Source organism: Acinonyx jubatus, chromosome B3 (assembly GCF_027475565.1).
Source record: "Acinonyx jubatus isolate Ajub_Pintada_27869175 chromosome B3, VMU_Ajub_asm_v1.0, whole genome shotgun sequence".
Taxonomy (NCBI): Eukaryota; Metazoa; Chordata; class Mammalia; order Carnivora; family Felidae; genus Acinonyx; species Acinonyx jubatus.
This window is the reverse complement of record NC_069386.1, coordinates 39,160,148-39,186,885: the sequence shown is the minus strand read 5'-3', so window position 1 is coordinate 39,186,885 and position 26,738 is coordinate 39,160,148. Positions and strand designations below refer to the sequence as shown.

Sequence of the window (26,738 nt, the reverse complement as noted above, 5' to 3'; positions counted from 1 at the left end):
CCCATTCTAGATTATAAATCAGGTACATGAGACCCCATTATTTCCTGCTCAGAACCATTTGGGCAGACTTTGCCAGTAGTGTGCATACCCCGGAGCCCAAAAGGTGGCCAAAGGGCAGCTGTTTGTGGGGTGAATTCATGGAGTTTGGACACGTTAGGAGTAATACATGCTTGCAAGGCCACTCAAGATAGGGGACAGAGCCGGGATGGGGAAAAAGAGGCTGGGGCCACTTACTCTGCATTGCTGAATTCCAGCACAGAAGTCAGAGGAGTCAAGAATCCAAAATCAAACCCAGCCCTCTGGCTTATTGGGATTAAGTATTTTATTTAGCAGTTTGTTGTTTTGACTTATAACGTTTAAATATTTAGATGTACTGGGGCGCCTGGGTGGCTCAGTGGGTTAAATGTGCGACTCTTGGTTTTGGCTCAGGTCATGATCTCACGGTTCATGAGTCTGAGCCCTGCATCAGGCTCCAGGCTAACAGCACGGAGCCTGCCTGGGATTCTCTCTCTCCCTCTCTCTCTCTGCCCCTCCTCTGCTCTGTCTCTCAAAAAAAAAAAAACAAAAACAAAAAACAAAAAACTTAAAAATATATTTAGACGTACAAATGTACATCTTGCCCTGGTTCTTAAAAACATTAGGAGCTGCCCTGGATACCTCCCTAAGTTCCCAGTGCACAGTGCTCACAGAACAAGCACTTTAAAGATGTCTGTTAGTAAATGAGAAAATCATTTAGTGAATGAATTGAATGAGTGAATGCTTCTGCACAGATATAAACAGACAGGCATATACACTTTCAGGCACTCACCAACACATTATTGACAAGTATATATACCCACACTCCCAGAGATGCACATACCTAATAAACTTACATCTAGAAAGCCTGGTACATGTTTATAACAAAATAACCTAAATGTTCATATGCACACTCCCACAGAAACTTGCAGGCACGTGCAGACCCACTCACTATGCAGAGGCCCACATGTTCCCTTGAAGATACCCACATACATGAGCTTACACAGAGATAGGGACTCATCGATATGCTGGCAAACATGCTTTTCCCACTGAGGAACCCAGCTCCAACCAGAAATGCAGCCGCCCAGACATGCAAACAACAGAACAGTCACATAAACTCACACTGATACACGCAGCTAGACAAAGACAATGCTGTAGGCCTAAGACAGACTGGGAGTGAGACACCTGTCCACAGAGACCCCCTGGCTGCCCTGGGTTCCCACACTGTCTGCCTCCCTCCCACTTCTGTCTGCGGCCAGAAGGGGCTCCTAGAGGAATTCCTTTTGCAGACTGGCTGAGAAAGGCTACTCTCTCCTCCTCCACAATCCCAGGCCAGAGTCCTGTGGCAGAGAAGCAGATGGTGTGTGCTGGGGGGTGCTCCCCCTTGCCAAGGACTCTGCCCTCCGTCCCCAGCCACCACCCGTAGCCTGCCAAGCCTAGGCTGTGTGCTGGCCTCTAGACAGAGACAGAGCCCCACGCAGGTCCTGCTGCCCCAGCTCTGCTTCCAAAAGCATGATTTAGGAGGGGCTGGTGAACAGCGCTTTTCCAGAGGACTTACTTCCTCAGGAAATGGCTCGGCCACAAGCCTGATCTCCAAAACAGGCGTAGGATGAAAACACCTCTGCTCCTCTCCAAAAACATGGGCCGCCCCTCTCACTCAGAGCCCCTGTGTCACTTTTAGCCCCAGCATCCACAGCATTCCAAGGTGATGGACAGCAATGAAAGGTCCAGCGTCTAGTCCCACTTCTGCTGCTGACTCGCTGTGTCCATCTCCATAAAATGACCCTTTTGGGTGTGATGCCTTCAGATGTAGTCAGAATGAGATAGGAGTCTCTAATTCCCCAGGCAGTCTCTGGATAAGGGTGAGGGGCTCCAATCCCAGGAGGCAGTGGCCTGGTATGGGCCTCCTCTTAAGTCACAGAGTCATTATTACATGCACAGAGCTTGTGCCAGGCAGTGGCTTGAAACAGAGGTGCCTCATGCTGAGGCAAAATGGGGACTCAGGCAGGAGTCAATGTCCTGTGTGGCCTGGAGACGGTGACATCCCCTCTCCCTTTCCACCCTCTCGCCAGGTTCCCTAGGCCTCTGCTGGAGGTGGACACAGTGCTGCAGCCCCACCCAGTTGGGTGGGCCAAGAGACAGGAATGCTGCTCAGCACAGCTGGCCGGACAGGAGAGACTGTTTATTCTCTGCTGTCGGGAACATCCCAGACAATCAGGGGGATTTGGCCGCTGGCAACCCCTGGATTTGAGGACTCCAAGAAGTCAGCTTAATCAGAGCAGGCTGATGGCCTGAGCTCTGAGAAGGCAGCAGAGGTGGAAGGGAGGGGCCACCCCTCCCTGCCCCACATTCCATGCCATGTGCCTCTGAGCTCACCTCCTGGATCTGCAGTGACAGGGCAAAAAGGTAATGGGGCTGAACCCAGCCTTTTAATCATGCAGCCATCAGGAGAGACTTCCTACAGTCCGACTCCCAGCATCCCAGGTGCCCCCTGCTTATGAGACATGTCAAAGCTAACGGCCTTAGCCTAGGAAGGGAGGTCATTTTGCATCCCCCAGACCCGTTCCAACCTCCCTGTGCTACCAGCCCAGATCCTTTCTGCTCAGGCAGTCCCTCTAGCTTCCGCCTTGTACTTGCCTGCCTTTCTTATTATTCCAGCTCCAGAGTCAGCTTTGGCGCTGCCTCTTCCAGGCCTTCTCACCTCGGGCAAGTCACCTCTCCAGGCCTGATTCTTCTGTAAAATAAAGATTACAGTATCCATCTCACAAGGACATTTTGAAGATTAAATGAGAGAATTCTTTCAATAGGCCCACCATGCAGGAGGCACTTGATAAATGGTAGTGCCTTTCTCTCCCATTCTTTCTATTGGTGCAGACCTCACCTCTGGTATTCCTGAGGGCCAGGCCTCTCTGGTGTAGCTTATAACACGTGCCTGGTCACATCTCTACCTATTGCTGCTCCCAGATCTCAGAGTGCTTTGGGGTTCCGTAGCACTCTGTAGAAGAGTCCAAGTTGACCCAAGGAGGCATTTTGATGCCAAGGCTCTAGAAGGTCCCAGAACATGGTGGGGTTTTTGTTTTGTTTTGTTTTAGGTGTTTTTTGTTTTTTGTGGGGTTTTTTGGTGTGTTTTGCCCATCTCTCATTTTGCATAGGTTTGAGTGCCTTGTCTAAGGAGGTCAGGAAAAATTCATCAATCCTGACCCATTTGTTTGGAATTCATCTTTCTATATATTTAATAAAGAGTTTATACCAAAAATAATGAAATTCCAGGATGGCAAAGAGTATCAGTTAAGGACCCCTCCTCACTGTATCTCCCACAAGTTCCAATTTAAACTCTTAAACAAAAAAGGAGTCTATTGGTTGGTTACACAGTGAAAAGTCTGGCTTTAGGCACAACCAAACTGAGTATTCAAACAACGTCATCAGGACTTAGTTTCTCTTCCTCTCTTGGCTCTGCCTTCCACTGCGTTGGTGTCAGTAGGAGGCTTCCCATGGCAGCAAGATTCAAGGCGGCAACACCAGGACCAGCCTCTCACACTGACAGAATGGGGATGGGAGGCAAACGTCTCTTTCCCAGCAGCCCTTGCAAAAATCTTCTTATAGATTTCTTGGGGGTCACATGTTGGTATATGAACCAATCGCTAAGGCCAGAGAAATGCAGCTTGCTGATTGGCTCAGGCCTGTGCCACTGCTCCCTGCCTAGGGTGTGTGGGTAGAAGGAGCAGTCACCTTTACCCAGATCCAGTGAAAATGGAAAAGAGGTTGGTTTCCCAGCAGGAAGCTGGGGTATGGTACCAGGAGGGTGAGTGAACGATGGACCACAAACAGGTGTCTTCCAAAGGAAATCAATGGTCAAAGAACTAAGCAGATGAATACTTTTCAAGCACTCCCAAGCCCTTTAAAAATGTAATGGATGGAGCACCTGGGTGGCCCAGTTGGTTAAGTGTCCGACTTTGGCTCAGGTCATGATCTTGTGGTTCATGAGTTCGAGCCTCATGAGGGGCTCTGTGCTGACAGCTCAGAGCCTGGAGCCTGCTTCCCATTCTGTGTCTCCCTCTCTCTCTGCCCCTCCCCGGCTCACACTCTGTCTCTCTCTGCCTCTCAAAAATAAATAAAACATTAAAAATTTTTTTTAAGTTTAAAAAAATATATAATTGATGTGCTAGTTTTAAATCCCTACAGATCTCTGACAGGCAATGTGTTATAGGGCCCATTTGGGATAGGCTATACTTGCCCAAGAACAGTAAACCTACATCTTTAACCAATCTGTAATCCATACTTCCCAGGAATTCAGACTAGCCTTTTCCCTTCCTGTCCACACTGGTGGGCAGCTTGACTGAACTGACCAATGCTGTGAGGGCTGGAAGGCCCTATCAGCACGGTAAGCTATTTTCACCAAGGACTTCCCTTGGCTAAATGGGCACTGAAAGAGGGTTGACTCCAGGGGCCTCAGCCTTCCCTTTCTCTCCTGACCCCCACAAGTCTCCTCTGGCCTTTGAATCTCCCCTGGTTGCTTTCTTTCTACTACCACTCTTCCCAACTCATTTCTAAATCCCATTTTCTTAGGAAAGACTTTGTCATCAGTCACTTATATGTGTGTATGAAGCAGCATCAAATCAGTAGTTTAACCCTTCTCAGGACTAGGTGCATTTTAACTCTTGTTTCAGTGAAACAAAAGGCTTTGTCCTGCCTACGCCCTACTGTTCCCAAAAGGTGCAGAGCAAATGGGACTCTGAAATCAGGCAACCAGTGTCCACAACCATCCCTGAAACCCTCGCCCATCTGCACAGCCTTGCCACTGTGTTTTTTCTTCAAGTATAATTTCGATCACCTTTGCTGACATTCAGTCATTACTCTCTGCTGTGGCAGGGAAGTTTCTTGAATCCTTTCATCCATTTATTCACTCAGCAGACTTTTCCTGAGTCTCCATCATCTTTTAGATACTGAGTATGCCAAGACAGCCCAGGCCCTGCTCCCTCTGACAGCCTGCAGTTGAATCTCAATGCTGGAAACATCACCTGCACACCAGATTTTTAACACAAGCAAAAAGCCTAGCCCAGTGGCTGGTAGTCAATAGGTATTCAAAAAGCGCTGCTTCCCCTTCCCAGGGCTCCACGATGTGGAGAACACTGGAAATTTTCTAAAACCTTTTCCAGGTGGACAGGAGTGCCAACAGAAGTGGGTGGAGATGGTGGTTTCTATCTCGCTTCAGAATGTCATGATTTGTTTTGGATGTTCCAAATGTCAGGTTGGAGATCATGCAAAGAAGAGGGGCTTATTCTAACCAGATCAGGGCTAGAGGCAGCCCAGGACACTGTCTCCCTGGTACACAGCCCCAGACAGTTTGGAAACAAACAGAAACCCATCCAGAGGAGGGAGACTGACAAAAGCAAAAACAAACAAAGGCCAAGAGATGGAAAACTCACGAGGTGGGGCCGGGTGGAAAGGAGGGGAGCGAGGAGAGATGGGTGGAGACTGTGGAGGGGGCTTAAGGAGGGTGTGTGTGTGTGTGTGTGTGTGTGTGTGAGACAGAGAGAGAGAGAGAGAGAGAGAGAGAGAGAGAGAGAGAGAGGAGCTGAACCCAGCTCCCCCCACCATCCCAAGAATCACCATGGCAATGGGGAGGGTGAGTGCAGCTGATTCCAGGCCAACACAAACCTCCAGGGCTTAGCAGCAGGATTGGGCTTGGATGCATGGGGCCATGTTCTAAAGAAAAAGATCTGAATTGGGCTCTTTAAGTCACAAACTCCCTACCAGCTCTGATTTTGTAAGCAATCAGTATTTAATGAAATGAATTAATCAGAAATAATAGTGAATCACATTCCTATTCCATGTTTCTCTCACATACACAGGTACATTTATCCAAAAGCCCACAGAGTAAAACCCCTTCCCTTTGTGGGGAAAACTGACAGCTCATTGGATTCTTGGCACTTTCCAGAAGCAGTGACCTAACTTGTGGAAGGTCTTCTTGTCACCCCTGCCCAAATTGTCCTCACTGACAGTAGCATTAGTGATAGAGGGTTGATGGGTTTGCTTTCACAAGACCAAGGCAGCTGCAGCTCTGATGTGAGGTGGCTCCAACTGAACCATCTGGTCTCCTCTGCCATCAGTGGCCTGGTGAAGCTTTGGCCCAGAGGGGGTGTGTCAGCAAGGAGACTGCTTCTTCTTTCTCCATGAAAAAATGTCTGCAGCATGATCCCCTTGGGCCTCCAAACTCCAGCACTCAAATTTGCCCTTTCCTGGAGATGGCTGGCCTCTGGGGTCTGTTTCAGATGTCAGGTTGGTGCTAAATAGAACTGTGAGTCTTTAGAGTTTGTCTCCTTCCCGCCTCTCCATTCCTAGCTACCCAGAGATCTCACGCTATCGCCCATTACCCTAGTCGAGGGTGGACCCATCCATAAGGCATTATAGGCACAGGGCATAGAATCCACATCACAAAAATGTTTTAATTTCCTTTAAAAGCAGAAGGAAGCATGCCTGGGTGGCTCAGTTGGTTGAGCATCTAACTCTTGATTTGGGCTCGGGTCATGATCCCAGTGTCATGGGATCAAGCCCTGTGTTGGGCTCCATGCTGAGTGTGGAGTCTGCTTGAGATTCTGTCTCTCTCTCCCTCTGCCCCTCTCCCCCACTTGCACTCTCTCTCTAAAAAAAATTTTTTTTAATTAAAAAAAGGGGTGCCTTGGTGGTTCAGTCAGTTAAGCATCCAACTTTGGCTCAGGTCATGATTTCACGGTTTCTGAGTTCGAGCCCTGCATCAGCCTCTCTGCTCTCAGCACAGAGCCCACTTCAGATCCTCTGTCCCTCCCTCTTTCTTCCCCTCTCCTGCTCATGCTCTCTCACTCTCTCTCAAAAATAAACATTTAAAAATTAAAACTAAAATTTTTTAAATCAGGAGGAAAAAACAAGCTTGTAAGTGGAAGCAAACATTTTAGTATTTAATAGTAATATATTCATTTTTATACCAACACAATCATAAAATATAATTTTAAATATTTATTAAGGAGTCCAGGAAGGCAAAAGTGCCCATGAAAGTCATAATGTAGTCCTGACCTACTCTCTGCTCACTCAGGGATTTCCTTCTGTCACATCAAAATGTACCTGTCCAGTGGCTCTCCATTAGCCTAGGAGCACCTGGAGGATAGGACCATTCTTCATCCATCCTCAAGTTCCTACCATGCTCATTGTTTGCCCCATGCTCACATTAGGTATTGCACTGACTCTTTGGGGGTGGGGTGGGGGCAGAAACCTCAGGGAAAAAGAGGGGGGACTAGGTTTTAAATAAATATTGCCCAAGAATTTCTGGAAACTGCACATTTCACATCTGTGCAGTTGGACTTTGTCCGCATCCCCTGTTGCTGAATGCTACTTGAAACTGCTCCCAGCAAGTTCGCTAATGATCTCCAACTCAGTAAATCCAATGGATACTTCCCAGGTATAATCCCAACTGCTCGGCACCATTTGACACTGCTCATCAAGATTGCCTTTTTGGCTTCCATGACACTTTGCTGTCTTGGTTTCCTCCTATTTCCCTGGACATTGCTGCTAGGTGTCCTGTGCATGCTCATTTCCCTCTGTTGGGCCACTAAAAACTAATAATAGCAGCTGAAACATGTCAGCTATTTGCTCTGTGCTGAGCCCGACTGTGTCAGTTCTTTTAATCCTCAAAATAATGCTAAATCTATTCTGCAACCACCAACCAGAATAAGCTTCCTGGAAACCAAATCTGATATCATTTCCATGCTTAAAACCTAATGGCGCTCCCTGGCCCACAGCTTTGAGGGTCTTGCATGATCTGGCCCGTGCCCACCTCTTCCGCCCCATTTCTCACCACAGCCTCTTCCTTTATGACCTTCCTGCTTTTAACTCCTCCAGCAAGAACTCTAGGTCCTTACATGTGCTTTTCCCAGTGCCTGAAACACTCTCCCTCCACTTGTTGGCCTGATACTGGTGGTTCTTTCGGGCTTCAGTTAAATATCACCTTTTCTAGGAGCCCAGGGGTGCTGCAGAGGATGGTGGTTGTGAGATTAACACTGAAACCTGCCATGTGCAGCTCCCAGCTCTGTGCTGCTTCCCAGCCACATAGCTTTGAGCAAGCTACAAAATTCTCTGGCACTTCCGTTTCTCTTTTTTTTTTTTTTAACTTTTTTTTTTTTTTTGGGGGGGGGACAGAGAGAGACAGAGCATGAACGGGGGAGGGGCAGAGAGAGAGGGAGACACAGAATCGGAAACAGGCTCCAGGCTCTGAGCCATCAGCCCAGAGCCCGACGCGGGGCTCGAACCCACGGACCGCGAGATCGTGACCTGGCTGAAGTCGGAGGCTTAACCGACTGCGCCACCCAGGTGCCCCATGGCACTTCCGTTTCTTATCTGTTGTCAGGATTAAATAAATCAGGGGCACCTGGGTGGTTCAGTCAGTTAAGTGTCCAACTCTGGATCTCAGCTCAGGTCTTGATCTCAGGGTTGTGAGTTCAAGTCTTGAGTTGGGCTCCACACTGGGGGTGAAGCCTACTAAAAAAAAAAACAAAGAAAGGTAGAAAAAAAAAAAAAAAGAAAAGAAAAAAAGAAATTTGCACACGTAGGTGCTTTGCAGGTGTACATGTGTCACTTCTGTATTTTCTGACCCCAGACTATGTTAAGACTTCTTGCCAAGTATTTTCCAAAACTCCTTTATAACAACATGTAATCCAACCCCACTCCTGAGAATGCTTGTCCAGCTCCCGACCTTGCCAGACTGGCAGCTCCAGGAGGGCAGGGACACTTTTACCTTGATCCTGCTCCTATTTCTAGTGCCTGGCACACGGTAGGTGCTCGTATTTGTTAAATCAATGACTAGCAATCTAATACCTACTAGATATCCAGGTGATATATGGTGTCCAGAAAACTGCTACCTTGAACAAAGGAAGAGAGGATAAGATTTTTAGCAACAAGGCATACATGGCAGACTCCCGCTGAGACTGAAAGCAGTCACAAAGGCCACTTGGTAATTAGGAAAATACCTTTATTATCTCTGAAATCTTCCAATATTCAATGTAAAAACCATGATAGTGGCTTGTTCACAACTTCACAGATTATAGAAAAATGACTTTCTACCTTCTTTACAGAGATCTACCCCTCAAATCAGATGGGGCTCCATGATGGCTGAAACAGGGCAGGAAGGAAGGACAGAGAACACAGCAAGGAGATCTGCAGCTCCCTGAGCAGCCAGAGGCTTCCTCCCCACTTTTAAAGCCCAGGTTGGGTCCCGACGACCTGTGAGCCCTCCAAGGGAGGCTCAGTCCATGCACACTGGCGGCAGACTGAGGCAGGCCCGTGTCCTGAGGTCCTGCAGCGTGGCACTTGTGGCTGGGAGGCCACAATCAAGGCAGCTTCGTGAGAACAAGAACAGGTGGCAGGCCTGCAACTCAAATCCCTTTCTCTAACACATGGCCAGGAAAGAGACTATGGGCACTGACCAAAGAGTGCTCTCGAAATCTTCTCCTTTTACTCAGCTCCCAAAGATGAATTTGTCAAATAGCTACTTAAAAAAGCAAAACAAAACAGAAAACAAACATGTGTTTCCATTTCAACTACAATCAGCAGTTGGTAATTTTTAGAAAAAGACTTGAGTTGCTGTTAAATTTGTCTTTTTTATCAGGTCTCTGGCTCCTTCCTTGCTCGTCCATGGTTGGGGCAGGGGGGTTACAGCTGTAGCAGAAGGCTGTTTGTTGATCTGAGAAAACTGTGAAAAGGTTTTGCACTCACATACAAAGGCTGATGGAATTCAAAATGATCCCACCAATTTTTATGAGAAACATGACTGTTCCTCTTGGGTGTCTCAGGTCAAAACAAGGCAACCGCCTAGTGATTTATAGTCCCCACTACACATATTCTGCCTTCCAGAAGGCATTAGAGAAAGGGCCAACGTCTGCCAGGAGTGACTGTAAACACCCCACTGACAGCTTGGACACTTTGTTTTTAAATGCAGCAGGACTTTTTTCCTTTGGCCCTGGCAGAAAAACCAACTCCCTAGGACTGTTTAGGAAGGAGCAGACAGGAGGACTCCCCTGAAGCCCCAGAGCGAGAGACTCGTGGTCCCCACTGAGTGGAGTGTGGCTCAGAGCATCATCAAAGGCAATCAATACATTTATGGCATATGAAAATTGTCCTGTGGTCCCCAACTGGCCCCCAGGCTCCACCTGGTTGGACGCGGCGCATGGGAGGTACAGAACAGGTTGTCATAAGGCACATGGTCGAGGTGGCCCCCACACCAGAGAGATTATCTCTTTGCACGATTCCAGAAGTGTTGGAAAGCTGAGGAGTTGATGGCACTCACAATGAGCAGCAGCAGCAGATACAGGGATATCATGACCGTAAACCAATGGCTGGAAAACCAGGACAGCTGGCTTGAAGCCCTGCTTAAGGGGGGGAAAAAGTGATGTTGGCAAGAAGAGAAAAACATTTTTTTTTTAAGTGTATGCAACAACTTCTGGCTCAAAGATGATGAAATGATGAATCTCATCCTCTGGGTGAGCCATGAAACGAAGCTTCGTGCATGCTCCTTCGCTCAAAAAAAATCTGGGGCTATTTGCCCTGGCACCGACACATCTTTCACCAGAACATCTTCTAAATGTACAAAGACAGCTATGCAATGAGCTCATCCTGATCTTCTCTTTCATAGCTCCTCTGGTGCCTTTTGTGACCCATCTTTTCTTAGGCAAGACTTTGGTATCTAGAAGAATGACTGTGCTCAGGGTGTCTGCCCAGATGGCAGCAGGTGGCAGGTAATTTAGCAGAAATCTTTTCACTTTTAGACATATACAGATATCAGTCCGAGCTGGGGAAATCCTCTCTGGCCCACTGGGAGATGATCTAAACCGTCCAAGTGTGTACTGAAGAGACACTCCAGGGAGAAGTGGGAAAGGAATGGAATTTTCAAGTAGAAAAAGCCAGATGATTTTAAACCAGAGGATAATGTTCCTCAGACTCAGGAATCCTATGCAAATCTCCCCAATGTGGGGGATGGGGTGAGGATTTTACTGGTTTATGAAATCTTGAAGCATGGAAACACTGGTGTATACAGCCAGGAGTGGGGAGGATTACAAGTGACCCCCTTAGCTGCTCATCTGCTGCTCGTCCCCATCAGAAGCTCTGCCACAGACCCCAACAATGTGACAGGATCTCAAAGTGACCCTCGATCCTGGGGAACCCTGCCACCCACCATCACACTGCTGAGATGGGATGTGGAATCCACCACGGTTCTGAGGAGCTGACAGGTCTTGTCTGCTGTTGAGTCCAACACCCTCATCTTGGACATAAAGATGAAGCATCTCAGGTCCAGAGAGCAGCAGTCACCGCAGGAAGTGACCAAGCAGAGTGGCACATATTCCCAGTCAGCACCCAGGCACCACCCTGCCTCTTGGCTTAACCTAAATCAGTGCATTTCCGACTACAATCAGGAGCCTGCGTGGCTAAGGGGCCTCATGGTCTGGAGCAGCCAATTTGGCTTCGTTCAGTCCCTCATGTTATTTGAATTTGGAAATCTCTCTGTCCTCTTCACTAGAACACACTTCTCTCAGGGCCAGGACCGCATCTTATTCCACCTGTCTTCCTCACCCCTCACCGTGTGCAGCACAGCGTTTTATATATTTTACACATAGCTGAGGTCTAAGGCTGGGGGCAAGGGATGCTGATAACTAGGGACACAATACTCTCAGCATTTAGATGTTCTCCTGGACCTCTAGCAGGGCCCGTCCTCCTTACCTCTTGGGCTGCTTCTGGGAGTACACCAGCAGGTACTTCACTCGCAGGAGCTGGTTATTGGTGACCACAAAGTACTTTGGAGGGATGTCTCCGCCTTCACTATGTTTGATTCTTGCTCTCCTGCGATCTATCTCCTTAGAATCTGAATAAGGAGAATAAAGTACAACTTCACCGGGGGGAAATACAATAATAAAAAAAGCAAATTACAAATAGAAATAAGTCAAGCCTCCTGGTCATGAGGGTGGGGAAGCCCCAGCAGGGTGAGGAATGGCCTCAGCTGTATATGTGCTGTATGTGAAGCAGCACTAAAATACAGGAGAGTCTGACAAGCTGGACGAGGGGAAAAAGGAACAGGAAGATAAAAGGGAGACAAGGGGGAAAAAAACCTGCATTGGACAAGCAGAGGGAAGAAGCGGACTGATGGCCATAACAAAAAAATTATCTGGGCCTAGGTACAGGGCTTGACCCAAAACAAATCTCTTAGGCATTTTAAATTAATCATTCCGGATTTTTGAGCTTCTTAGAACTCTTATGTTCCACCCTTTGTACCAAGATTTGTTTAAAAAACAAAACAAAACAAAAAAAACCTAAAACTTTCCTTTTAATAATATGATGAAGCTTTATAAAAACAAACAAACAAAGCCAAAGCTGTGTGCAACAGTAGACTCTGCAAGGTTTTGTTTTGATGTTGATGTCACAGTTTGCTAACTTCCTAAGAATTATAAGTGCAAATATTCATGCTGCCTGGTGTGGAAGGTTAGTGTCAGACACGGGCCATTCCTCAGGATTCCAGTTGTTTTACATTAGAGGCCAGGAACAGACAGTTTCCTCAATTCTCCTTTTCTCAGTGGAACCAACAGGCCAGTTCTGGATACTAGAGTAACAGTTCTGCGACTCTTCTGCCTTTGCGGGCAAAACAGCAGGGCGCACAAGGCACAGACTCTAAGAGACATATCGGAGGAGTGGACTGAGCTCTAGCTAGTCATCCACTCCCCCAGAGAGTCCAGGATTTACTCTCTGTGGCCTCAGTTGCCTCTCACATCCTCTGGGGGCTCAGGCACATACCAGAGTAGCCTGGAGGACAGGGTCTGGATCCACATCTTTAGCTTCAGTTTAGTGAATACCTACTGAATGTTAAGTAGGTTTCAGGCTCTCTGCAGGTATCAGGTGCCCAAGAGTGACTAAAACTCACTTTCTGCCTTCAAGGAGCCCACACTCTGGCCTCACACGCTCCCTTTTATCTGTCAAATCTCACTTCCTCCCGGGGCACCTGGGTGGCTCAGTTGGTTAAGCGTCTGACTTTAGCTCAGGTCATGATCTTGCCGTTCGTGGGTTCAAGCCCTGTGTCAGGCTCTGTGCTGACAGCTCAGAGCCTAGAGCCTGCTTCAGATTCTGTGTCTCCCTCTCTCTCTGCCCTTCCCCCCTCTCTCTCAAAAATAAATAAACATTTAAAAAAATCTTACCTCTCCCCAAAGTTTCCCCTGAGTACTTGGACCTACTATGTTTGATTGCACCTTCCTGTGAGCTGCCCTTGTGGACCTCATCAGCCTCCTCACATGGCACTCTGTGCCCACCACCTTGTAGTAAGTGCTCAATCCCCAAGGAGACTGTTCACTCCTTGAAGGCAAGCCCCTGTCCCACATTGCTTTGGACCCAGCCCATCCCTCTGCATGCAATGGGTGCTCCCCCCAACAGATGGGTCAACGGCAAGAGCCTACACACTCAGAGGCCTGCAGCCTAGGTCCAGGCCAAGTCCTCACTCACCCTTCTTCTTCATTTGGCACTTGACATCTGGATGATCAATGACTTCACACACAGCCACACAGCTGAGGATGGGGCCAAGGAGGCTGCGCTGCCATCCAAGGCCATGGGGGCTATAAATGAGGGCCAGGCTCAAGTCACTGGTGAGGTAGGTCCCTTCCCCAAACAAGGATGTCTGGAATGGCAGAGGTCAACAGAAAAGAAACAAGGCTGGGTGAATGTAAAATTGGCACAGCAAGCTGACACAGGTCATTCTTCAACAGAGTTGTAAATACAAAATTCTCAAGCCTCTTTATCCCCAGTAAAAGGCATATAATATCAAATTATTCTATGACATCATCACAGAGCTATTAGTAAACCCATTCCTATCTGATGACAGTTTAACTAATTGTGGATGTGCCCACCTAGCCTAGAAAACTAGCAGTTCCTATGGTCAAGGTTGAGTGAGAAAAACATAGGTATAAGAGTCCAAACAGACCTGAGTTTGAATCCTGACTATACCTCCAACAAGCTGGCAAGTTACATAAACTCTCTCGGTCTCAGTTTCTACATCTGTAAAATGGTGATGTTAGTATCTCCTCTATGAGGTTGAGGATGATTCAATGAGATAATGTACATAAAGCATCGAGCAGGACACCTGACACATCGGAGGGGTGGGCGTTTATATTATAATGTATTAGCAATTCCTGTTACGTGAATGCATTTAGCATGGTTACACCAATGGCCTTGCAGAAGCAAAGTCACACACTTATGCACAGCGAGGGGGATCACACCTGAGGATGGAAGTAATCTAAGTCGCTACTTGAAAAAGAAATGAAACTCTCAGACAAGAAACTGTAACCAAATAGGGCAGGCCTATATTAGGGACATGGTAAGTTTTACTCTGTGTTGGTGTCAACCAAGGAGATGTCCAAAATCTAGGAGGCAGGTCCCTAGTGGTAGGTGCTAACTTGATGTCCTCCATGAAGGAGCATGTCAGATGAGAGATAATGATATCAGGAGACATACCTACAAGTTGAGACTACAGCAGGCAGAGCAGACACATCTTTTGCCCATGGTAGACCATGGCCAAGGGTCTATAATCAACCATGATGGCCAGCATAAAAATATCAATCATGGCACTCATTCATACTGACTTGGAATCCTTCTCAACACATTTCAGGTAGCTGTTACCAATGGATGGAATTTGAAATTCAACTTGAAATTCAATTGCTATCTTTTGGCTGCAGTATTAGGATCTGTTAAGTGAACTCAAACTGCTCTCTGAACAGCCTATGCTTGGGAACTGAGAAATGTCCTATTCAGTGGCACCGGGCTTCTACAATTCTAAGCTGGTTAGGTGAAGCTTAGGGAAAATGAAACAAGCCTTTGCTTTACCTTTGGGAAGCCCCTTGCCAAGTTAGGCAGTGTCCCCATGTCTCAAAAGCTGACACAGACCTTCTCCAAGGACCCTGGGTGTTGTCTGATCTGACTCTACACCCATTCTAAGCTATAGCTGCCATATATACACAGACTAGACTCCATAGACTCAAGAGCCTTGAGCGAGACTGCTGTAAGCAGAGGCGCACCAGAGTGGGAAAGCTGGGGTATCTGTACCAAGAAAACAATCTCACAGCTTCAACTGGCAAGTAGGCTCCCTCAAGCAAGCCCCTCACTGAAAACCCAGACAGAAGCAGCCAAAAGAGCATCCGCTTTACCAAAGGACTCCGACAAGATGTCTCTAAGCAGCAAACTCCCTGGACACTGAAGAGAAGGTCTGGTGTAATCTTCAGGCAACTCCTCCAAGGCCAGTTATGCTGTGAAGCAGAGACCCCCCAGATTCCAGTAGCCTGGCCATAATAATAGGCCGAGAGCCAGTATAAACAGGCCTGTCATCGTACAAAAAACCCAACTGCACACTAATCAGCTACAGCAGTGTGGGAAGTCTCTCTAGCCTCAGGGCTGCATCAGCCACAACAGAGCCCATGGCCATGGAGCCAACCCCTCAGACGAGGCAGATGTTGGCATGACTAGGGAAAGGCTGCAGCCCTGCCACTAGCCTAGATTCCCTCTCCATCCACCTATAAAAGCAGTCATTGCTTTCTTAGAGTCTAGTAACGGGAAGAACCCTTTGCATATATGAACTATTTGAATCCTCTCAGCACACGAGACTGTGGGTGATAACGTCATATTTTCCAGATGAGGACACTGAGGCTCAGAGAGGTTAAGTAATTTCCCAGGACACAGAGTGGCTAAGGTGGTCTTTCTGGCTCCTATATGTACTTGTCTTCCTATACCTTACTAAGAGCCAAAATAAATGCCAGCAGAGAAGGGTGAGTGACACTGTTTTGACTCCAAAAAAAAGGGAGCAAAGGACCTCTCCTTGGAGCATCCCTCAATATTTCTAAGGACTGATTCTGTTGGACTGTCCCCTAGGCAAGTACTTCTCAAACTTCAGACAAATCACCTGGTGAGCTTGTTAAAGTCATCTCTGATCAGGTGGTCTGGGGTCTGCCTGAGATGTTGTATGTCCAACAAGCTCTTGGGTGATATGGCGCAGCTGGGCGAGGGACCATGCTGAACAGGAAGGGTTGGCGACATACTGGGATTACCTGGCTTTTATTTATTTTTTCATGTTTATTTATTTATTTTGAGAGAGAGAGACAGAGCACGAGAAAGGGAGGGGCATAGAGGGAAAGAGAATCCCAAGCAGGGTCCATGCTGTCAGCACAGAACATGATGAAGGGCTTGATCTCATGAGCTGTGAGATCATGACCTGAGCTGAAATCAAGAGCTGGATGCTTCACTGACTGAGCCACAGGTGCCCAATGGGATCCCCTGGCTTTTAAAGCATACTGTTATCTGGGCCCCACACCAGAGATTCTGATTGAATTCTTCTGGGATACAGCCAAGCATTGGGATTTTTAAAAGCTTCCCAAGTGATTCTAAATGGGCAGCCAAGGTTGGGAACCATCTTTAAATCCATAGTTCTTAAACTGTAATCCGTACAGGAATCACACAGAGATCTTGTTAAAATGCAGGTTCTAATTCAGAAGGTCTAGGGTGGGCTCAAGATTCTGCATTTTCACAGGCTCCCAGGTGCTGGTCTGCAGACCACACCTGAGTGTGGCCTCAGTGAACCTATCCCCCCCAGCCTCCCCCAGGCAACTCCCCAGTGTTCTGACCCTCATGTCATTAGGCTTAGGCCCCACCTTGTTCAGGTGGCAATGCAGCCCATTGTGGATGATGGAATGGAAGTTTTCGAGGCGGCTCCCGTGGAAGGCGTAGATTAGGTCTCGTTCTCCCTTGGTCTCATAAAATTTGGCGTTCGCTGGGTTGGAGTACTCAATTTCAAACAGGAAGTCCGGCACGGGGACAGGCGTGTGAGGGGCACCAGTCAGCTTTTGGATCTTTTCGAACTTGAAAACATGTAGGAAGTCACAATTTTATTGGGGAAGCTGTTAAGTTGTGCTGCCAAAATGGCCTCCTAAAGCTTTGGGCTTAATTCCTATGGGGTCTGCTCATGAGAACTAGTTTCATGAGAATAAAGATAACAATTTATAAATAAGCTTAGAGCTTCTAGTTCAAGATTACTTTTCTATCGTAATGTTTTTCCCCACACTAGGCCAAGAAGCACAAACTGCTCCTTTGAACTAGACACCACCCCTAGTTTTCATAACATGTCACATCCCTTTCCTGCACTCTGTCTTTACAATAGTCTCAGGAGGTAGAAAGGTGTGATCAGTTGCAAAAATGGCCACAACCTTTCCACTCATCCTTGTCTATCACCCCTCTGTAATGTGAGTCTGCAGGTAGAATTCCCGGACTCCATCAAGATGTGGCACCTCTGTGCCACCTTGAATCTGGGCTTGGCCATGTGACTTGCTTTAACCAATGGGACCCTGGCAAATATATAGCAAACAGACTTTGAAAGGGCTCGCCCTTAACCATCTGCTGCTGGGAACGCTTCACTGCCATGTGAATGAGCCCTGCTAGCCTTCAGGAGGGTGACAGTCTCGCAGAGGAAGGCCCCAACCACAGCAGCCACCCCAGCGGAAGATGGAGACATGTGAGACATACCAACTGAAGACTGATACACTAGATCATCCTGCCCCACCCAGAAGAACAATCCAACTCACTCACAGAATCATGAGAAACAATCAAGGTTGTTTTAATCAAGGTTTTTGGAATGATTTGTCATGCCACAAAACCTATTGATACAGAAGAGTGAGCTCTTCCTAAAAGGCAATAATCCTTTTCAAGGCAGAGATGACATCTTTTCAGTGATTTCTAAACAGTAAGTCATAGACCAAAGCCAATCTGTGGCAAAGTTTTCTCTGGGTTGTGTTTAAATGAGAAAAATAAGAACAATGTAACAGATACATTTATACTGCTGTAAGGTTGCCATCCTTTCTTTGGAAGAATTGTCCTTTTTTTGAGAACATCCTCCTTTTTTATATTAAAACATCCTTTTATAAAGTGATGATACATGGCAGCCTCACGTCCTTACTTGGACATGATAAAAGGCTGAAAACCCTCACTCCATATGGCGCCAACACTCCATATTTTAATGGAACTTAACTGGTCCATAATGAAAAGTCAAGGAGTCACACTGCCTTATTTACTTTACCTACAGCAGCCAACATCTAGCAGGTGCTTAATACCCACATGAAGAATGAATAAATCTAAATTTAGCAGATGACAAAAGTGAAACCCAGGGATCATCTAGCAGTTAGCAACCCAGCCTGGACTTGAATAGGGATCTCCTGACTCCCACTGTGGGGCTCTGTGTGTTATTTACCATTTACCAACAGAGATGGACGTCCCTAGACACCAGAATCCAAGGTACCAAATTCTATGCCACTTAAGGAGGATTTCTGTCTTGAGCAGGAGCTTGTAAAATTAAATGTTCTTAAAATAAAATTAAGTAAAGACCAGTACAGATAAACCCCTGCTGCTGCTCAGAGAAAAGAGCACCAGATCAGGGATCTGCCTTCCTACACTCAGGTCCCTGCCATCCCAGCCTGTCCCTGGGAGATCCTGGCCAGGCAAGGGAAACCGAATTACAGAATGTCTGATCTGTGCCAGAAACTGTACTGGGGGTGGCATACATTCTATCATGGCTCCCCTGTGAGTTAGCTATTAATATTCACAATTTATAAATAGGGAAAAGGAGACTCAATAATGGATGGAAGTGGGATTTGATCCCAGAGCCTAAAGTTTCCCATTACTTCCGGTTCTGCCTCTCTGTTTCCTAACAACTGGATGAGGCCAATGTTTCTTAAGGTGTGGTCAAGGGTGCACCCTTACTGGATTTACCTAGGGTGCTTGTGATACCCAACATTTACTGAGCCCTTAGCAGAATGCCTTAAGGCATTCTTCTAAATGTGAAAAGTCATTCAATTCTCACAGCTAGTTCCCTGTGGAAGTATACTATTATTGTTCCCATTTTATAGATGAGGAAACTGAGTTAATGAAATGCACCCAGTAACCTGCACCAGGTTCACAGTAAGAGGGGGAACACAGGTTTGCACTGCCAGTGTGCAAGTTCCTGAGACCACTCCAGACACAGAATCAGCATCTCTCAGGGCAAGGTCCAGGAATCTGCATTTTCAACAAGCTTCCCAGGCCATTCTGGTGCACAAGGAGGTCCCAGAGCCCTTTAGCTCTAGGAATGTGCTGTCCTACAGACCAAAGTCTCACCTCTGACTTCCCTGCACTGTGGATTGTCAGGACCTTTGAGGATAAAATCCAGCTCACCAGATCCCTGGCACGTTTGTCTTTGTCTCCAGAGGACTGGAGAAGTTCTTTCAGGTTGGGTAGCTTGCTGGCATCTGCAAGCTGAAGAGAGGAAAAATCTCCATTAGCAAGGATCTGGAACAAAATGATAACTAGGGGGCCCTCTGGTGGTAAAGCATAGAATTGCACTCCTTTCATGTTTCAAGGAATTTAAGAAGAAAGGTACAGGTGTGGATTCCTTTTCCAAATACCAAACTCTAAAAGCTCTGAACCCTGAAACATTGTTTTGTAACTCATTTGCTATAAAACCTGACCTGAGACGATGTGAGGTTCACTAGTCTTTATTTTAAAAATCTTTTTTTAAAGATTTTTTTAAAATCTTTGTTTTAATAGACAGAGTTTATTTATTTTAATAGACAGAGCGTGAGCATGGAGGGGCAGAGAGAGGACACAGAATCCAAAGCAGGCTCCAGGCTCCAGGCTCTGAGCTGTCAGCACAGAGCCCGACGCAGGACTCAAACCAATGAACCGTGAGATCATGACCTAAGCCGAAGTTGAACACTTAACCTACTGAGCCACCCAGGTGCCCTTAATCTGTACTTATCCCACTTCCTATTACTATTGATGTGATACATTTTGCTGCAGGAATATCAATGTCTGATTATGGAATACCACCTTGCTGGAGGAGTCACCAAATACATGGTATATACAAGTGTGGATAAAGGGCTATCAAGGCCTTTTCCCTTCAGCATCAGTTAACCTCCCGTCAACCTGTCTCCCGGAGACCAGATGGAAGATGTATGTCAACTACATACATAACCAGGCAACACTCCTTATGGTAAAAATGACCCAGGATGGTAAACTGGACCTGGACTGAAAAAACTATGAGTGGGCAATCCACGGCTTTGGGTTTCCCTGAGTGTGGTGACTTTTTGTGAGGACTCTGGCAGCTGTGTCTATGGTGTTCTTACAAGAGAGCTCAGCCCCTGTGGAACATGGAGCTTCATTTAGGTAGGCACCCCCCACCCCCCTCCTTACACCTCAGCTGTCACTCTCAGGAGGCAAAGACAAGCTCCTGGACCTCTGTGTGGGCTGCTATGGGGACTTAAGCAAGAACAGAATCCTGATGCTGCCCTGCAGCGAGTGTCATTGTGTCCAAGAACCGTCCTGTTTAGGCTGATGCCCCACGTGAACAGAGTCAGGAAGTTTAGTTGTGTGGGTGCAACACATTATTACCTTTGTAAAATTGGGCAGAATCTGAAGTGAGAAACACATCTGATGCCAGGATTTCTTATAAGGCACAGGGGACCTGGATTTACAGAAAGCTACAAGGTTCTATAGCTTTTGCTCAGAAATTACAGCTCACTAGGAGCCAAATCTCTCCAGCATGGCATTTAAAACACTACAGACTAATGTTGAGTGAACATAGCTTGGGTTGTACCACCTCCAAGCTTTGCTCATTCAGTCCCCTGGGATGCTCCTTCCTCCACCTCTACTAACCCGGGCACCCCTCTCTCCTCTAAACCCGAAACCCCTCAGTCCCAATAATCCCTCCCCTGTATGGCTAAAAGACTCCTGGAGGCCGAGGACTATCTTGTGTTTTCCTTGTTCTTTCTTTTTTTTTTTTTTTTAACATTTATTTATTTTTGACAGAGAAAGAGAGAGAGAGAGAGACAGAGCATAAGTGGGGGAGGGGCAGAGAGAGAGAGGGAGACACAGAATCGGAAGCAGGCTCCAGGCTCTGAGCTGTCAGCACAGAGCCTGACGTGAGGCTTGAACTCAGAACTGTGAGATCATGACATGAGCCAAAGTTGGATGCTCAACCGACTGAGCCACCCAGGTGCCCCTATCTTGTGTTTTTCTAATTCTCTTTCCTGGGTGTAGAGGAAAGAGCAGACAGATCTGGGTTTGAATTCCTGGTCTGTAGGCAAAGCACTGGACCTCAGGACCTGAGGCTGTACCTCAATCTCCTCTAACACAGAATCCCCACTGCTTCCATGTCAGGTTGCCAAGAAGATGAAAGAAAGTAGTAGATCTAAACATGTCCATTTCTTTTCTTCTCCATTTGTCTAGAAAGCTGGCTGTTGCTGACCTTGAGGATTTTGTTTCTTAACTCTGTTGTAGAAAATCAGAAACATTTCAGGATTGCTTTATTCCTGTCTCTGTTTCCAAAGAATCAATCACTAGCCTCAGACTTCTAATACAACAATCTCTATATGCCTTGTGGAGCATCAGTGAGGATCCAGTTAAAAACCGTGGATGTGCGGGTGTGTAAATGCTCCATGAGTATTGATGCTCCACAGTGGGGGAGTCAGAAAGGTAAAGAATTATGACTGAAATCTATTCATTGTCATAACAAAGATGTATACTAACTACTAAGGGGACCAGGCAGGACTTTTGCTAAGTGAGGGCTGGGGGAATAAGGGGTTGTCAGGAAAGCTTCACAGAGGAGGTGCCCTGTGACCTGGGCTTCAAATGCAAAGGAGCAGAAGCAGGAAAGCATGGTGTGTAGTCAGGGAGATGGATGGTGACTTGGTGAATTGTGCAGGCTCTTGTCCCAGGCAGCCTGGGTCTAAACCTGGGCTCTTAAACCCCTATTGGTGTGTGACCTGGGTGAGTCATTTGACCTCTCCTGTGAACTGTCAGACCTTGAATCCTGTGTGTGTCTCAGTTTTCTCAAACGTACAATTTGGATAGTATTAGTAGCCTCTTCACGAGATCCCTGTGAAGGTTAATCAGGTTAAACAAACACGGCGTTAGAGCAGTAGGAGGGTATTAAGTGCTCTGGTGTTAGTAGGAGTGCCACAACTGTTGTCCTCGTTAGCTGCAGGGAGTTCCATGTGGCTGGAGCCTAGAGTATGGGGGAGGGGTCTCCAGAAGGAACAGGAGTGAGAAGGTAACATCAGTGGGTCAAGGCCTTGACCCACCTTGCTGATTCGGGGCTTTGTTCTATAGGCAATAGAGAGCCACTGATAGTACCCTCCGGGGGCCATCCCCACAGCCTGCTACCTGCACAATCCAGAGGACACCCCTCAGCAGCCTGTGGCCTCCTCTGACCTTCTTTTCTACTCCTGATCCACACTTGTTATCCCAGAGCCAGAGCTCAGCCCTCCTTCCCACGATTACTGTCCCCATCACTCCTGTTCTCAAATCCCACCTGTGAGCCACAGCCCTTGCCAATAGTCCAGAACACAGGGAGCAGCAAAAGAACAGTCAGCTAAGCCAGGCCCCTTTTATGGGTTCAGTCTGGGAAAGTGGGAGACATCCCTCGTGGCTCTGAGCTGGATCTTGGCCTCCCCCTGGAGCAACATCTCTTCCAGAACCCACGCCCTCTCACTGCTACCTGCCCAGATAGGGCCCCTGTATGTCCTGCCCACTTTGTCCACTCTTTAATCCCTCAACTGACCTCCCGTATGTCCCATTTCACTTTTCAAGCTACTCTGAAAAATAAACCTGCTCCAACAAGTTAACAGGAGTCTTCCTCTTATGACCAAAACCTGTCTGCATTTTAGCAGGGCCTTTGAGGAATGAGCCATATAAGTAGAGTTGCCCGATAAAATACAGTCTGCTCAGTTAAATGTGAATTTCAGATAAACAACAAAATCAATTTTTTTAGTATAAGTATAACCTGTACAATACTGAAGGCATAATTGCACTTTCAAAATTATCTGTTACTTATCTGAAATTCAAATGTAACTAGGTGGCTTATCCTTAGTTTGATAAATCTAACAACACTTCCCTTAACAAGACCCTTCTGCATCTGGTCTGGCTAGCCTCTCTGCCTAACACCTCTCACCACAAACTTCCCACCTGCTGCCCCCATGCTGTTCATCAACTGCCCTATGTCTTTCCTCTATGCTTCTGCAGCTGCCTAGTGTGACATTTCACCACATCTTCAAGGCCAGCTCAAAGTCACCTCCCCTGTCCCTGACCACCCATGACTTCTGTGCTCCCCACCACTCCATGCAGAATCCCATGCTGGTACTTGATTCTCTGGGGCCACCTCAAATCTGGTTGGGACAAACACTTCCTGAGGGCCAGCCACATCTTATGTATCCTGCTGGACCCCCTGCAACTGGCCTAGAAGCTGGCATGAAGTTCAGAACAAGGGAGTAACAGCTGCTATGTATTAAGGTCTTATCATGAACCAGGCACTGGGCTAGATGCTGTGCATGCATCATCTCATTTTATCCTCACAACAGCCTTTTTTTTTTTTTTTTAAGTTTATCTATTTATTTTGAGAGAGACAGAGAAAGTGAGCGGGGGAGGCAGAGAAAGAGAGGGAGACAGAGGATCCGAAGCAGGCTCCATGCTCACAGTAGAGAGCCCGATGCAGGGCTTGAACTCGCCAACTGCGAGACCATGACCCGAGCCGAGGTTGGACGCTCAACTGAGCCACCCAGGTGCCCCAATTCTTTATATCACGGCAGCCTGTTTTAAAGGAGGGAGGAAACAGGTTTGGAGAACGTAAGCACCATGCTCAGGGTTGCACAGCTATTCATTCAACGGCAGGGCAGAGACATGAAGCCAGGCAGGCTGACTCCAGAGCCTGTTCTCTGGGAGTCTCTCCTACCAAATCAATGGAGAAATAAATGTATGTATGTATGTATTTTAAAGATTTTAAGTAATCTCTATACCCAGCATGGGGCTCAAACCCACAACACTGAGATCAAGAGTCACATGCTCCACTGACTGGGCCGGCCAGGCGCCCTTCAATGGAGAAATTTATAATGGACTATTTTAGCCCAAAGGAGCAATTCCAGCAGAACTTTAAGAGGCTGCTTGAGAAGCTAATACAACCAAGACAGCTACTGGCTGAGCCTAAGCCCTGTCAAAGGGACGGAGAAAGGTGTATGTAACTTGTAGAACGGAGCAGGGTCAGGAGGTGGAAAACCCTCCATGCAGACAAGAGTGACAAACCACAGTGCTTGACAGCAGAAGGCACTTACCAAAAACTTGACTGAGGAGAATGAGAGTTCAGGAGGAAGGAAGGCATTTCTGGGGGGTTAGGGGAGAAGGCAGAGGGGAGGGTTTACGGAGTGGCTGGGATGAGAGTGGTGGGGAGGATTCTGAGAGACAGAGCAGAGGGCACTCCCAGTGGTACAAAGCATGGTAGACAGCCAAAAGGTAGTCCCAGACTTAAAAGCACCCAGAGCCAGAGGGATGATGCAAATGAGTATGGGGGGAGTCTAGGAAAGAGAGGTGAGGACAGTGTTGAACTGGAACCCCCTGGCTTAACAAGGGGCCCAGCCACCAACACCCAGCTGCAACTGGGTTCTGCCGAAGGGTGACTTCTATCCAGGCTATGGAGCCTCAGATGTTTTTCTTTTAAAAAGAAATCACCAAACTCCTGCTTGTTCTTTTTTTTTTTTTTTTTTTAATTTCCCAATTTCTAAAAGGTCAGAAGAACAAATAAAGCCTGTCATCCCACAGACCACACTTTTGCAGCCTCTGCTGTGAGAAATAAATAAGTATTTAGTTGGAGCAGGGGCTGAGGAGCCTGGGCAGGGCTTGAACAGTGGGCCGTGCTGGGTGGTGGCAGGGGTTTGAGAAAGGAAGTGTCTCAGGAAACAGGTGGTTTGGGTAACAGAGAGGACAAGGGCAGGGAACCAGGAGGAGACGAGTGGAGGAAAGGGAGGGCCAATGACCCTGGAAAGAGACAACTCATGTCTTTGCTTTGAGTGAGGAAGTGACAGGGCAGCCCAGTGGGCACTCTGCAACCAGATCATAATCTCCTGATGAGGAGGCCTAACAATCTGTGTTTACAGAAGCTGCCGTAGGTGATTCTTATCACTAGGAAAAGGTGGGAATACTCAGGTTTAGTTATTAAGCAGAAGGGCTGACAGCAGGAAAGAAAAACATCTGGAAAAAAAAAAGATCCTTGTCTAGGAAGATGCCAGAGGTCATAATTACTAGATGTGGGTGGAGGTGCTAAAAGGGAATGAACCAAGAATCTTGTTAAAATGTAGGTATTGATTGGGTAGGTCTGGGGTGGGGCCCAACATTCTGCACTTCTAACTAGCTTCCAAGTGATGCTGATGTTGCTGGTCCTCAAGCACACATTGGGTGGCAAGGGTCTGGAATTGATACAAAGGAGCCATTCCCCCTGACCTCCTACCCTCAGAAAGGGTCTTCAGGCTAATGGTGAACCAGGGCATGATATTTACCAGGGGAAAAACAAAACAAAAACCAGTTGTGACACCAATGACAAGATTCTGTGTCAAGTGACTCAGGAACATGAACTGTGCCCAGGATAGCTCAACCTGAAGTTTGGGAGCCAATGGTCATGGCTACAGGACATCCCAAGAATCTTAGAAATGCTCTGACCTGATAAGAGCTTAGCCAACCCTTTTCCCAAGGAACAAAGTCAGAAACCCTCAGCCGGAGGCAATCAGCACATACCTAATTTGATTCCTCAAATATCTCATAAGCACCTCTCAGGCCAGGACCTGGGAATACAAAGAACTCCCAGTGCAAAATCAAAGAGCTGACTCAGAACAGAAATGTCCTGGAGCACCTGGGTGGCTGAAGGGCATGATCTCACACACTGTGGGTTCGAGCCCAGGTTTGTGGGTTCAAGCCCTGTGTCAGGCTCTGTACTGACAGCTCAGGGCCTGGAGCCTGCTTTGGATTCTTGTGTGTGTGTGTGTGTGTGTGTATCTGTCTGTCTGTCTGTCTGTCTCTCTCTCTCTCTGCCCCTCCCCTGCTTGTGCTCTCTCTCTCTCTCTCAAAAATAAATAAACATTAAAAAAAAAAAAAAAAGAATAGAAATGTCCTCCAAATAAGGCATGAGAGGTAAGAGACAATTTGGGTGCTGTGATGAAATAAGGCCAGAGCCATTCCTAAAGCCAACGCTTGGTTCAGCAAGGGATGTTCCCAGGAAAGCAACAGCCAATAAAGTAATTCAGCCAGAGTCCTACATTTTGGAAACTGCAACACATGTGTGATAGGTGTGTAATGACACCTCATAGTGCTGAGAAAATGAATTAAAAGTGGCTGAAAATGATACAATGAAAATGAAATGAAATGAAAATGTTCCCAAGTGCTTCAGCTAACAATAAGAGACTTTTTAACAGCTCCCTACCTTCCTTCTTCAGCTAACCACAATATAATCCAGAAGGACAACTCTGGACCTGATTCCATTTTCTTTAAAAACTAACCTTTGAGGGGTGCCTGGCTGGCTCAGTAGGTCGGTGGAGCCTGTGGCTCTTGGTCTAGGGATCGTGAGTTCCAGCCCCGTGCTGGGGGGGTAGAGTTTACTTAATAATTTTAAAAAGCTAATCTTTGGGTCAGATACAGGTCCAGATGCCAAGTTCTCTGCATCTTTCCTGTAATTCATGTAACACGTGGCAAAACGAAACCTAAAGTATACTTATTTAAGAATGTGTGCATGCCATCGACATGCCAGGCCCTGCCTGGTGAGTGGCTTTCTCCTGAGAAACTGCTCATTAAAACCATGCCTACAGACAGCCAAGAAGCTGTTCAGCCTGGGCTAGTTTCCCTAA

At 47.1% G+C, this 26,738-nt stretch overlaps 1 protein-coding gene and 1 long non-coding RNA gene across 6 annotated transcripts in view; one reads left to right on the top strand and one right to left on the bottom strand.

The window, feature by feature from the left end:
• Window positions 1–25,202, top strand: part of LOC113601846 (uncharacterized) — an 81,215-nt gene extending 56,013 nt beyond the window's left edge. Inside the window, exon 4 of one of the 2 annotated variants that reach the window (XR_008299120.1) lies at window positions 19,650–25,202. This is a non-coding gene — a long non-coding RNA (uncharacterized LOC113601846). Of the gene's footprint in view, window positions 1–9,116; window positions 9,564–19,649 lie in introns of those variants that run through there. The other variant, XR_003423130.2, reaches the window with a different exon arrangement.
• PARP16 (poly(ADP-ribose) polymerase family member 16) overlaps window positions 572–26,738 on the bottom strand; it is a 30,255-nt gene continuing 4,088 nt past the window's right edge. Inside the window, exons 2-6 of one of the 4 annotated variants that reach the window (XM_053223869.1) lie at window positions 19,198–19,335; window positions 16,707–16,913; window positions 13,519–13,690; window positions 11,755–11,896; window positions 572–2,749 (exon numbers count right to left, since the gene is read on the bottom strand). In XM_053223869.1, coding sequence (XP_053079844.1) covers window positions 2,713–2,749; window positions 11,755–11,896; window positions 13,519–13,690; window positions 16,707–16,913; window positions 19,198–19,335 — 696 coding nt within the window. In that variant the 3' untranslated portion in view covers window positions 572–2,712. Of the gene's footprint in view, window positions 2,750–8,996; window positions 10,410–11,754; window positions 11,897–13,518; window positions 13,691–16,706; window positions 16,914–19,197; window positions 19,336–26,738 lie in introns of those variants that run through there. The other 3 variants (XM_027067540.2, XM_015078698.3, XM_027067542.2) reach the window with 3 other exon arrangements.